A 14,224-nucleotide genomic window follows, 5' to 3' on the forward strand; every position below is an offset into this window, starting at 1 on the left:
ATCAGCCAAATTTGGAACTAAAGGGAGCTATGGCCTCTGTCTTCAAGAGAAACCCAGGCCTCAGTGCTGCGGCAGGAGCTTCAGCTTCTCACTTCTCTGGTCATCAGCATCCAGAGTAGGGAGAGATGTTGCCTGCAGCCTACCCTGGCCATGCCAAGTGAAGAGCACCAGCACCAGCATAGGGGAGTGTTCTGCCATAACCACACCTCCAGCTGACTGCCAGCCACCCCAGAGACATTTGTAGGCGGCTCAGGATCCGCCCATACATTGCCATGATCTCCCTATGAGAGAATACTGACACCAGGCCTTTATTTTTCTTTATATCGAGAATTCTTACCAAGGGTGTTGGGGTAGGTGCGAACTAAGGTATTCCCATAACTTGGGCTAGGTCAATCCCCTAAATGTCTATAATGTCACCACATTCCAGGTTGTCCAGCTCACTCTGCATGTGGTCGATGTACTGATTGATCTCCTTCACTCGCTTACGGTTCCTTATGATCTCATCTTTGTGAATCTGGGGAAGGAAATGCCAGGTGCTCAGTGTATATGAGAGCTAACACCATTTACTGAGGCTGGAGAGAGAAGGAACATGTTTTCCTTGGAGTCCCACCCACAACATGCACTGCTGGTCTCTCTGAGGCAGGAGTTAGAGATACAATGAAGTATATGGGTTCAAGAGTGTGACTGAGCCACACTATATTCATTGCATAATTCTACAGTCTTTAATTCTTTTCTGTACTTTGTTTCTGATGGAAAATAGCATACTCTGGTAGCTAGAAAGCTCAGCCTGCTGGGTTGCTCGGCATTCGTTACCTTGTCTAATAGATGTGCACACCAAGAGTTGATTCCAGTTACCAGCTCGTCTTCTCGGTTGTCAATCTTCAGGAGGTGAATGTCATGTGATGCCCCGACAGCATTAACAATTGTGTCTTTGTCAACAAAAAGCTGGAAAGCAAGAAGGTCCAAATGAGATCATGTGTGTCATTATGCCCCAAGCACAAAGTGAAGGAGTTGAATAGAAAACAGGCCCCTGGGAGTCCCCAGGCTGTGTGGCACACCTAGGGGAGAGCCCATACTGTATCAGTCACTGTGTGCCAGCTCATCCCTGGACAACAGCCTGCTCCCAATCTGAGCCATGGCAGCTGTCATGCTGTGGTTCCCATCAAAAGCATGTTTTCTCCTGGGAGATGGCAGGTGGCTAGCCAAGGCAGCCTCACTAGACATATCAGTTCTCACAGGGCCTCTTTCTAGGTAGCCCTAAACCTCTGCTAGTCAGGTCTGGCTGGGTCTCCAGGCTGTTCCAGCCCTGGGCTCTGTCAGCTGATAGGTGTCCACCTCCTGTTTGCCTCTGTCAACAGAATCAAGCTTTGCAGTCCCCTGCGGTCTGCTTGGCTTGGCTTGTTCCTGGCACTGTATGGTCCTTACAGAAAGCTGGTACAACTGCTTACCTTCTAGTGCGCCTGGCTGGCTCTAGAAGCAGACTCTGGTGGCAATGGGGGAAATGCATCCCAGTCAGGGGCCAGGGGAGCTTGCTGAAGCTCCGAGGAAGCAGTGTGTCACTCTGAGCCCAAGGTACCAGGGAACACAAGAATAGCAAAGGCCCTGGGTGTCCTCTGTTGAGGAACTGCAGCTACAGCACACACAGGGGAGCACTAGGGAGCACTAGGGAGCACTAGTTATCTGCAGTGCATGGGGCTTCAGGTTTTGCAGGGTGTGACTTTGGAATATCTGCATAGTCTTTGTAACACCCCTGCAACCAGGGAATCTAAAAGCCCACATGCATCAAAATCTGTTTGGATTTTTGGGTCAGAGATACTCAGTAGTACTTTGTTCTGCCTCATTTTCTGGAGTATCAGCCTAATACACTCCAAAAATAGTTTGCTGATCTTGAAATTTTAGTGTCTCTACAAAAGGAAGTGTTTTTTGTTCAAATATTTGGGGGATTCAACACCTCCAAGCTCTCAAAGGTAAATTTGGGAGGTGCAAAATGTCCTGAATGCTGTTCAGAGTCGTACAGGCAACAACCTGCTTGACTTTCCTGCCTTTTCTCTCTTGGACTTACTGGCCAGAGACTTTGTTTCAGAACAGTGGGACGCTAGCTCACTCCAGAATCCCATGTAAGAAAAGCCAGATTATCTGATGTGGGACAATGGATCAGTACAGTCACACCATAAGAATGACAGGAAGTCATTCAGTTCCTTCCCTACTCAGGCAGCAGGCCAGGCTCTGGGCAGGATCAGAAGATGAACACCTACCCATCCACACTGAGGGCTCAGGAGTAAGTAACCTCGTAATAGGCTTCCTTTGTTTTGTTTTTGTACTTTATCTTAAACGTATATTTAAACAAGAAACAAACATAATATGAATTTTCCCCATAAACCCTGCTTTGGGATTACAGTGTTACATTGTGCATATCATCCCATTATACACAAATTAAAACTTTGAGTAATTGAACATCATTTAAGCTTCAAATAGCTCAGGAAATTAAGAGTATCATTTTAAAGCTGGGCAGTGGTGGCACACACCTTTAGTCCCAGCACTTGGGAAGCAGAGGCAGGTAGATTTCTGTGAGTTCAAGGCCAGCCTGGTCTACAGAGCTAGTTCCAGGACTGTTTCACAAAGAAACCCTGTCTTGAAAAACAAAAACAAAACAACAACAAAAGACTATCACTAAAAAGGTTCTGACCTTAAGTCTCTGCTAGATTGTTTCACTAAACCCATTCTTTTGGTTTTGTTTTGTTTTTGCTGCTTGTATGAACTTTATTTTCCTGCTTGATTTTCCTTTTGTTATATATGTACATGGTTTTTTTAATTTTATTATTATTTTTTTATTTTACATATAGATCCCAGTTCCCTCTCCCTCCCTCCCTCCCATGCCCCCTGACCACCCTCCCATTCCATTCCCCCCCCTACTCCAACTGATATTGGGGAAATCAGCATTGGGCTGACTCATACCCCCTGAACATGGGTCTCAGTTAGAAGGCCTGGGCAGTCTAAGGGACCTCTGACAGTGGAACCAGGATGTATCCCTGGTGCACGAAAGGACTTTGGGAGCACATTCTCCATGGGGCGATACTCCCTTAACCTAAAGGCAGGAGGTAGGGCCTAGTCCCTACTCCAAATGACTGAACCCATTCTTTTGTTAAAGGGTGAATGCCATGTGTAAGGATGAGAACCCATACACTTAAGACTAAACAATAAAACAGAGTTACTAACTGGACCACAATCAAGGTCAAGTCATTTAAACAAGCAGATTCACTCTTTACACATTGTATCAACCACAGCTGGTCCCTCAATGAAGTGAAAGTTTCCTGCAACTTTAGGTTTTACTTGAAAATAATTTTTTAAAAAAACAAACACATTTTATAAAGATGACTTGATTTTTCCAGGTCATAGGTTACACCTGAGATCATATCCCATCAGGGAGAAGCAAGCACAGACACTGGACATTTGTACATACCCATATATGCTCCAGCTCGCCATCCAAGACTTGAGTGCCACCCAGCATTAGATAGAGCAGCATTTATGTCCCAACTAGTGCCCCAAGTTGCAATAGGGATTAGAGAACAAGGAAGGCAAAACACCCAGTTTCAGGTTCTGAAATGTCTCTCAGACACTTCGTACTCAGCTTGGAGTTCCGCTCACTGGGGTCCCCAAGCAGCAAACCCTATCTTCAAATACTGACTGTCCTGCCACAGTCCCAGAAAGGAGTTTTGAAATGTGTGTTTTAGCTTTCCTGTCCTGGCATATATCCTCCATGGTGTGGCTCCACAGAAATTCCACTGGGAGTGTCTAGAGAACCATCACTCTGTGGTGTACTTGCAGCCAATCTTCACTGTTGATGGATGGTGACAAACTTGTTTTGAAGTCTCCAACACAGCTCGATGAGCATATTCAGCTTTTCAAGTGTGGGAACATTCTTCAGCCAATGGGATGCACACAAGATGCTCTCCATTCCTGAGGTACTCAGAGTTGTGGAGGAGGAGTCATGAACTCCAGTATTTTCAACTCAGCAGCCACATCCAGAAAGAGCAGCCTGTTCACCTCTACCTGGCTTGGATGTTTCATGGCCAAGCTGCCACTGGAGACAAAGGCAGCAACATTCCCTTCATGATTTACAACCACAGCAACTACTGTGTCCTAAATGCCAATTCATTCTCTCTTTTCTTCCTTCCTTCCTTCCTTCCTTCCTTCCTTCCTTTCTTTCTTTCTTTTCCTTTCTTTCTCTTCCTCCCTTCCTTTCCTCCTTCTCTCCCTTCTTACCTTCCTTCCTTTTTTGCTTTTTGAGACAGTTTCTCTGTGTAGCCCTGGCTGCCCTGGAACTCAATCTGTAGACCAGGCTGGCTTCAAACACAGAGATCCACCTGCCTCTGCCTCCTGAGTGCTGGGATTAAAGGTGTGAGCCACCACTGCCCAGCTACTTCTTGTTCCTTTTAAGTGCAGCTAAATTGAATCTGTGGTCATGATGTTAGGAGGGCAAGAGGATAGCCCATGATCAGTTGCCCATCCATGGGCTTCTTTAACGAAAAAGCAGGAAGGAGTTCTGCCTGCAGAGAACTTACTCTTCTGCCCTTCACACAAGAGTCCATTTGAAACTGAGTCTGAATTCCTGAATCCACTCAGTGTTCTAACCGCAACAAAATTCCAGGCCTTTCCACCCATTGTGCAGGTGCCACACTAAATTTCTTCCAAGAGTTTTAGATTAGACTCCCTCCCTGCACTTGTAGGTGCATCCCCAGTTCTGCCAGAGCACGGTCCCTGTGCCTGCTGGCTTTGCAAGGGCCCCTGATGAGCCCATTTGCACTCATGTTTATATTCTTTGGCTTCATACTGAGAACAATGACTTGGATTCACATTTCCTTCGTCCTCAATGCTTTCTTTCTAAATCCTTGACTGTTAATCAGCAGGCACCTGGGATGATATGGAAAGGGTCCTGCAGAACTCATCCCCTTTCTCCACGGTCGTTCTCCAATATTATCTGTCAAGAAAGGAGCACCTTCCCATCTGAAAGTGACACAGAAGAGGAATTCTCCCATGGGAGTGCAGACCACTCACTGCCCTGAACTTCAGAAATAGGAACAGTCACAACATCAACTCCAGTATTTCTTAGCAGCTTTTGGGAATTTGTAGCTCCTCCCATGGACCAGACCTGAGCACTGACCCAGCTCTGGCAACTGCGCTCCTGTGTGGATGCCCAGAGTTCCTAAGAGTTGCAGGTGACATCCCTCCTTTCTGTTGGCTCTGAGCTCTCTCTCTTCAGCTTGAAGTCTTGAATTTTCTGCCCAGGTTGGGGGACACAAATGCAGGAAAGCTGGGCCAGGAGTGTGGCATGGCCAACAGTATTTGGCTTTAGAAACATCCTAAGTCATGTGACTTTGTGATCATGATCTGTGCAATGACCTCTGGGCAGCAGAAGCTAGAATTGCTTTCATCCTCAGCCCTCTTCCTCTTCTGGACCATTCTGGCTATAGGCCCAGGAAACATTTTGTTGAGCCAAGCTGCCTGGGTCCAAATCACAGCTCCCATGCTATAGTCTCTGTGCTTCACTTTCCTCATCTGTATGGAAACCCAGGGGTGCCTACTTTCCATGTCTACCTGGAGATTGAAGGGGCTGTTTTGTGCCCAGCCTTCTTGGCAGGCTGGCTCTTAGAGGCTACAGCATACATGAGCTATTGGTGTGGTCATACTTTCTCATAGCCAATGTTTTTCTCTTGAGAAAACAGGCCATTTCATTGCTTTTGCAAAAGACAACTGTGGGTTTCCAAGGATTTCTTATCTATGACTGTGAATGTTCTTAAGGAGGGGCTTTCACTGGCTCTCTCCCAGGAGGTTTTGTTTTGAGACAGAGTTTCTCTGTGTAGCCCAGGCTGTCCTGGAACTCAGAGGTCCATTTGCTTATGCTGGGATTAAAGGCATGACCCACCACTGCCCGGCCCCCCATGAGGCTTTGAAGGCAGTAATTTACTCCAGTCTTGCTAGTGAATCTAAGAATCCCTTAGCAGAGAGGCAGAGTCCCATGGCCTGCTACCATGGGCACCCCCCAAAATGCCTTTCAGCTGTGGTGAATAGGGAAGGGCACAGTGCTGACTACAGTTACAAATCCAGCACTGTCTACCAGATTTGAGTCAGAGTTCAGACTCTTGTCCTCACTGGTTGAATGGTTCTCACCACACATTCATGAGCCTGTCTTGCCCAATGTCCTCATTCATAAATAACCTCAAGTGGTAATGGTGCTACTTTGGTGAGGAGATGAGGTCACATACGACCAACAGGCTGGACGGTGGTAATCCTCTAATGAAGAAACTGTGTTGCCAGACACTACTGTGGCAGTGGCACCTTGGTGAGAGGGCAAGCTGACCTGCCTCTCCGCTGATGGTCTCTGGGGTCCATATTTCACTTTCACTGTGCTATAGCCACTAGGGAGTGAGCATGGTTCGGCAATGTTGTTCACTGGGTGTCACAGGCCTAGGAACTCAACCACCGCATGAGTCCTGTGGGAGACTTCCAGAATGTCTCAGAGGAGACTTGCTTCTTGGTTAAGGCAGGGTAGTGTTCTCCTGTCTGGTCAACAATGAGCTCTGTAAGTGGCTTGTGGATAGGGTTAGTGTGACTGTGGCCCTGCACCATGCTGCTGTGTTGGGTGTCTGTCCCAGCCTCAGAACATAGCCTATGGGGTCAAGGCTGCTGGCCTTTTATCTGCACAGCTCAGCCCAGCTCCCGATGCAGTAAAGATTTAGTGAATACACATTTTCATCCACTCAGCTCTAAGACCATTCCCAGCTGCCATGCTGGATGCTCCTGCTGGCACAGCTGGTCCTTGGTGATGAGAAGGTCATTTCTGTCCTCCCTCAGGGGTTTATGTAAAGTATGAATAATTGTGGAAACAAATCAACATGAACCAGAGTTTAAAACTGTGACCTGACTGATAGTTGAACAAGCAAGCCAGTAAGCAGCACTTTCCCATGGTCTTTGCATCAGCTCCTGCCTATAGGTCCCTGCCCTGCCTGAGTCCCTGCCTTGACTTCCCTCAGAACTAGGTTATAACCTGAGAGCTATATGATGAAATAAACCCTTTCCTCTCCAAGTTGCCTTGGTAATTCTGTCTCATCACAGCAAGAGAAACCCTAACTAAGACAGAATGTCAGTTGAAAGGAGCAAGCCTATCAGAAGGCTGGTTACTGAGCATCAGAATCTGGGGTGGGGGCTGCCAAGGGAGGCAGGCCTAGTCTGGAATGTCTGAGACCTATGAGAATGAACTCTCTTTAAGATCATGGCAAGCTGGGAGGGGTGAGGACTGTGTGGTCTGGGTTTCCAGTGGACCCACCTGTCTGCCTATGGAGAACAGTCTATAAGAGGGCAGCAAGGAGCCAACAGGCAAGCAAAGGGTGATTGGAACAAGGCCTGGTGATAGCATAGTGATGGAGAGCAGCTCAGGAACAAAAGCTGGCCCCTGAGGGGAAGTGTCTGAACCTGTGCTCATTCATCCTTGCCTGGGGCCCTTTCCTGAAGGCATCCACATGCTGCTGCTGGAGCTCAGGGTGGACTCAGAGATGCCTCGTTAGGTGTAGACCCAACGATGGGTCCCCAGTATTCATCACTACCTATCCTGGTGGAAACTGGGATAGAGTGGTGCTGGACCAGAGGTGAGGCTTGCGGGTATACAATGTTGCAGTTCTCCTTATAGACACTGTATGGTTAAGACACCTGAGGGAGATCTCTAGCCTTATCCTCTGTGTACAACTGCTTCCTTAAAAAGTGTCAGATGACCCCACAGAAAGGAGCTTGTAACCATCCAACCATCCTGAACTGGTAGGCACCTTGTTAGCCTGTTTAATCAGCTGATATTCCTGCAAAGCAGGCTGCTATCTCCTTCAGGTGAAGAAACAGAGGCTCCAGGAGCTTGTCGTGCTTAGGCAAAGCTGTGAGTTGGCTGCACTTCACCTGTCTACTTTCTGGCCCCAACAATGACCACGTGCCCCAATCCTCCTCCTGCCCATACTCACTGCCCGCACATCATCAGGCAAGTCCTCATCCATCTCGCCCTTGAGGATCTTCTCCAGGGTGTTGATGGCAATCTCCAGGAGCTTCTCATGGTGGTGGTTCTCCAAGTCCCGGCACTGAGCCATCCTGCAGTTGTGAGTTAAAGCCAGGGCCAGAGCAAGCCAGGTGTCTCTCACCTGTGGCTGGGCTTCTGCTAAACAAGGCCATGAGGTCTCCACTAGAGAGACCAGTTTCTAAGGCAGTAGTTCTGAACCTTCCTAGTGCTGCGACCCTTTACTACAGTTCCTCATTTTATGGTGACCCCCAACCAAAAAATATTTTGTTGCTACTACATAACTGTTATGAGTCATAATACAAATATCTGATATGCAGGATATCTAACGTACAGGATTATCTGATGTTACCACTGCTGTAAGGGTTCAAAATCTGCTTTGAGGTATTAAGAGGCATCATGGCTATTACGTTGTCACCAACATGCATCAAAGCCCAGGTGCCTTCCCATGGGGTGAGGTAGGACTCATCACAGAAAGGATATAGACTCTGGACATTTTCAATAAATAGTCCCACCAAGTCAGTGATGTTTCTTTCAAATATGTTTATAGTCTCCTGGAAATGATGGAGAAGATAGTCAATGTGTGTATTGACAGCATTGGCAATAGCTCAAGTCACAGACCCTTAGAGGCAAAGACCACCCCCTTGACTCTGTAGGGCAGATGGCTAAGGATTCTTTCTCTTTCTCTCTCTCTCTCTCTCACACACACACACACACTCACACACACACATTCACACACACCCATACACACACTCACACACACTCATACTCACACACACTCACATACACACACCGCTGCTTTCCAGAGCTCTGCTGCTCTCCGGTGTCAACTTGCTCTCCCTGAATGTTTATGCTGTCAATACTTTTTTTTAAAAAAGATTTCCTTATTGTATGTATATGAGTATGTTGCCTACATGTATGTATGTGCACGGTGTGCGTGACTGGTGCCTGCAGAAGTCAGGAGGCAGCATGGGATCCCCTAGAACTGGAGTTACAGTTGAGAGCTGCCACGTGGGGTCTGTGATCCAAATCTAGGTCCTCTGCAACAGCAACAAGAGTGCTTTTAACCAATGAGCCATCTTACCAGCTACTGCCACTGGGATGTACATTTTTTTTATATTACATTTATATGTATGTGGCTATGTGTGTGAGCATGTGGAGGTCAGAGTACAATTTGCAGGAATCAGGTCTCTCCTTCTATCATGTGGATCCCAGGGATCAAACTCAGGTCATCAGGCTTAGTGGTTAGAGCCTTTACCCACTAAGCAAGAGCATCCTGCAGCCCTGTCACCAGGTCTTTTGCCTAGGTAGCTGCCTCTGCCAGGAGCACATAGCCTGGTCCCACTCCCATCCTCCCTGAATGGACTTCTTCCTTTTAGGCCTCTCAAGCAGGATCTGTCCACAAAAGCAGTAGAGGGAGATCTCAAGAGCCAGTTCTACTCCAGGGATATTATTTAATCTCTCTGGGCCTCCTCATATGTAAGACAGGTTTTCTGTGTAGTACCATGGTAGTTAGTGGGGTAAATTAGCTAAATCACCCAAATTATTTACCAAGTATCTGGGAGAGTCAGTACCTTGGGTAAGTGGTGGCTGTTACCCCAGACTCCCAGTCTCTGGCTGCTGTTCCCAGTGCTTAGCAGAGCACTTGAGGATTAAGCAGATCTCAGTGTTGTTGAGAAAAGTGGTAGAAGAATGTGATTATGAAGCCCACTCCCCTGGAAGACCCTTTCCAGGACCTTCTGCAAACCTCCAGCACTTCAAATGCAAAGCATCCACAGGAGCCCAAGGCCTACCTGCAGGCTGTGAAAATGAGTTCATTCTCACATGTGTGTGAGCACCATTTGGGTGAATAAAAGTAAGGTCATTGGAAAAGCACAAACAAGTGGGCCAGGACTAGAGCATGGATCTGGGAACGTTTGGATACTGACAACAATCTCGGTGCTTGAAAGGCCTGGGAGCCAGCAGCAGCCCTCCCTGCATGCATTGTCTCTGCAGTACTTGAGCAGAGCAATTCCCAGTGGGAAATGAGTGGCTGCTGTGCTGTGTGACAGCGAATCTATCCTGCGTAGGAAGTGTCACTTGACGTGTGAGGAATTGATTAGGCACTGTCTCTTGGCCCAGCCATGGCAACATCTGATGAGGTCCAATTCATCACACGACTTCCAACTCCCAGCCTAGCTGCCTGCAAACACACAAGTCACCCGGGCTACAAATGCATTTGAGACAGCCGTGCTTTTCATTTCCCATCGTCAATGCCAAGTGACAGGCTCCTCACGTGGCCTACCCGGAGGGAGCAAACACAAGCTGCATCACTGATGAGCCTTCGTTTGGTTCCTGAGTAGAGGTCCACCTTGTCTCATAAGCTCCCCAACTTCCCCTTGGGTCTAGTAAGAGATCTGCACTCTGTTCATACTCTGGGCTCTTCTAGGATGGGGGAGAGATTTTTAGAGGAATAATTTCACCTCTCAGTTTCCTGAAGAATGCTTTCCCAGGAAGCAAAGATAGCAGTGTATGCCTTTCTTTCCTTCCTTCCTTCCTTTCTTTTTTGGCATTGCTGAGGATAGAACCCAGGGCTTCCGTGGCAAGCAAGCAAGCACTGAGGTACACTTCCAGCCCCTGCCTTTAATGTGTTTTAATAATTCTGGAAGGAAGGGAGTGTGTGTGTGTGTGTGTGTGTGTGTCTGTGTATGTATACACATGTAAATGCTCATGTTCATATGTGGTGGTTTGCACATGTGTGTTAGGGGGCTGTGTGCATATTGGATGGAGGCAAAGGGCAATCTCAGGCACCACTTGCCTATTTTTCCTCTCACTGGTCTGGAACTCATCATGTTTGCTAAATTATTTGGCCAATGATCCCTAGAGACCCACCTATCTCTACCTGTCCAGTCTTCTCCTGCATGTCCACTGGGTTACACTGGACACACAGGGGAGCCTGTGGAGGGCATGCTTGCAAGGTTCTGCAGATGCATGCTGGGTCCCCTGCATATATGCCAGTCTGGCTGTACCTCCAGCTGCTCCACCAGCTGCATCTCCAGTGTCATGAGCGTGTTGAACAGATCAGCGATGTCATCATTGCACTCTGTTAGCTTCTTCTCGATGTTGGGCAGTTCACTCTCTTCTCGCATGGCGTTTAAATTCTATAAGCAAAAACAAAACAAAAAGCCTGTGTTTCAGGAATCAGTAGTTAAACATGTTACTTAGTAACATGAGTAAAAACTTGGAGTCTTGGGTTGAAGTGCCCAAGTTCAAGCATTAGCTCGAAATTTGCTAGCTGTGACCTTTGGGGGAAGCCACCTGCTGCTCTGGAGTATTGTATATAAATGCACTTGAAAATGGCAGGTGCAAAAGAACATTTATATCTACCCTTTCCTCCTTGAAAAATGGAAGATGAAATTCCCATGGGCAAGGTTCTTTGCCTGTGCAGGGAGAAGGGGAAGACATTCTTATCATCAGAGATGGGAGCCACAACTGAGGAAAACCTGTGCAAATCAAGCTTTTAAAACTAACTCCTGTGGCTGAAGAGATGGATCAGGTGTTAAGAGCCCTGGCTGCTCTTCCAGAGGACCCAGGTCCAATTCCCCAGAGTCAGTTCCCAGCACCCACATGGCAGCTCACCATTCATGAGGCTCTGATGCTCTCTTTTGGCCTCCCTCATTTGTGTCAAAAATCCAAAATCAAAACCCAGAAACAAAACAAATGAAAACAAACAAGAAACTCAGAAAGAAACAAAACAGTCAGGCATGGTGGTGCACAACTTTAATCCCAGTACTCCAGAGGAAGAGGCCAGCCTGGTCTACAGAAGAGTTCCAGGACAGTCAGAGACAAAAGAAACAAAATAAATTAACCTTACCAGCTCCTCTACTAACATCAGCCTTGTTTTCACAACTTAATAAGTGTTGTCCAGCCTAATCGGGTCATGTACCACACAATATTGCATGCCTGACAGTGGCTTCATAAGCCAATGAAGGTAAAAAGTTCCATCTAGTAACAGCTTGGTGTTCCCACAGTGCCGGTTGCATAATGACATATCTCAGAACTTATCACCATTAAATCAATGAATAACCACCCAGTAAGCCGTTAGCCCTGCTTTTTGTTGTTGTTTTTCTTTTGAGATGGGGGCCTCCAGTATTCAAGACTGGCCTAGAACTTGCTTTGTAGTTGAAGATGACCTTCAACTCTGGCCCTCTTGCCTCTACCTCCCAAGTGCTAGGAGCACAGGCTTGCATTACTATGCCTGCTTTATGTACCGTACCCATATACAGGTCAACTTAGGAAATAAAATTAGTGGGCTGAGTATTTGGCTCCGCAGAAGCACTTGCCTAAGTGGCAAGGCTGTGGGTTGGTCTCCACACTACCAAAAGAAATCGGTTTACTTAGGACAGTTTGGGAGGTTGAAAGTACAAGTCTGGTGAGCCTCATCTGTTTGGATTCTCTTGAGGGCCTTTTAGCTGCATCACAACAGCAGATGGCATTACATTGGAGAGCATGCTCCAGTGTCTGGTGGCAGGTGTTCAAAGGGTCACGTGGGAGGAGAAGACGTACAAGAGAGGGCTGGCGAAGCAGAGCTTGCTTTATAGCACCCACCTCTAAGAGGTCAGCAACCCAGTCCCACACAGGGAAAAGCATCAGCCCTTTCTATCAACCAATTCATTTCTTTTAAAATATGAAAAGTTATTGGGTATGCATGCATGTGGAGATCAGAGGACTACTTTGTGGGATTGGTGCTCTCTTTTTACCTTTACATGTCTTCCAGGAATTGAACTGAGGTCTCCAGTCTCGCACAGCAAATGTCTTTACCTCCTGAGCCATCCCTCACCCCACATCCCCAATCACTTCTTACCGGTATGCTATATCCACACCATAGCAAAAACAGTTCCAATTTTTGAGCGAACCAGACAGACCCCCTTAGATCCCCAGGGAACAAGTGGACATCCATGGAAAACAGGCTGAACATTTGAACGAGATCTTTTTGTGGGATGATGAGCAACCTGTTCATCAGCAAGGGTCCCAGTAACGTGAGCAGCACCAGTGCAATGCAGCCTTTTTTTGTCACTAACAGTATGAGCCCTGAAGCAGAAAGGAGTAATGACACTGTTTAAGGGGGTGAAGGACATGTGTGATACTGTCCTGCCTGGGAAGGACCCTGCTCATGCTTACCACAACCCTTACTTGAAGACAAGTGAAGGTTCCAATGCAAAAACAACTGTAAAAAAAGCAAGAAGAAAATAAGGAGATTTTTTTTTTCTTTCAGGCGTTGTCTCACATAGCTCTGGTTGGTCTCAAAACTTGCTAGGTAGCTGAAGCTAATTCCCCTGCCTCTACCTTCCAGGAATGTATCCCTACACTTGAATTTATGTGGGGCTCAAGATAGAAGGCAGAGTTTTGTGCTGCACCATCATTGTACCAATTGAACTACACCCTCAGTCCAACAAAAACGGCCTTTAGCGGAGACTCTCAGAATGGAGAAATACTTTCCAAGGGGCAACCGGAAGACTGGTAAATTTTATTCTATTGAAAATTTATGCCAGCAGTGGTGCATGCCTTAAATCCCAGCACTTGGGAGGCAGAGGCAGGCAGAGCTCTGTGAGTTCAAGGTCATCCTGATCTACAGAGCTAGTGCCAGGACAGGCAAAAGCTACACAGAGAAACCCATCTCGAAAAACAAACAACAACAAAACAAAACAAAAATTATATACGCAGTGGGTATAATGGCTCAGTAGACTGCCTGACTAGACAAACTGATACTACATAACAAAAGCACTATAGACAAATGTCATGATACATAGCAAACTTGGAGTACTCTCAAGTTACTTCGAAGACGCAGGGATGCTACCTCAACCTATAAAGAGCCATAATAGAGTAATAACTTAAAACGTATAGGGAAGGGAAAGAGAAAATGACAGATTGGCTGTGAACTACACAAGCAAAACCAGAGACAGGCTAAAGTGAGAGGCTTGTGGGGAGCAGGCAGGCTGAGATCGGAGCGGACTCAGCTGGTGCAAAGCAGCAGACACGCCACTAAAACCCCAAGGCATGGCGACCTGATCCTCCGCTGGCACAGCTGGCAGAGGGGCCCCAGGAACCTCCCAAGTTCCTGGACCTCTGGAACTGAGCCTTTCCATAGCTCTAGGACAACCCTGACCACTCTGTCACTCAGGTAAGAAAGGC

The 14,224-nt window shown here is 47.1% G+C and overlaps 1 protein-coding gene across 1 annotated transcript in view; it reads right to left on the reverse strand.

Moving 5' to 3' along the window:
• Nucleotides 1–312: 312 nt before the first annotated feature.
• Nucleotides 313–14,224, reverse strand: part of Drc3 (dynein regulatory complex subunit 3) — a 29,532-nt gene continuing 15,620 nt past the window's right edge. Inside the window, exons 8-12 of the mRNA XM_051180506.1 lie at nucleotides 11,062–11,193; nucleotides 8,519–8,607; nucleotides 8,004–8,127; nucleotides 814–945; nucleotides 313–514 (exon numbers count right to left, since the gene is read on the reverse strand). Of these exons, the coding sequence (XP_051036463.1) occupies nucleotides 398–514; nucleotides 814–945; nucleotides 8,004–8,127; nucleotides 8,519–8,607; nucleotides 11,062–11,193 (594 nt within the window). The 3' untranslated portion in view covers nucleotides 313–397. The remainder of the gene's footprint in view (nucleotides 515–813; nucleotides 946–8,003; nucleotides 8,128–8,518; nucleotides 8,608–11,061; nucleotides 11,194–14,224) is intronic.

Source organism: Phodopus roborovskii, unplaced genomic scaffold (assembly GCF_943737965.1).
Source record: "Phodopus roborovskii unplaced genomic scaffold, PHOROB, whole genome shotgun sequence".
NCBI lineage: Eukaryota > Metazoa > Chordata > Mammalia > Rodentia > Cricetidae > Phodopus > Phodopus roborovskii.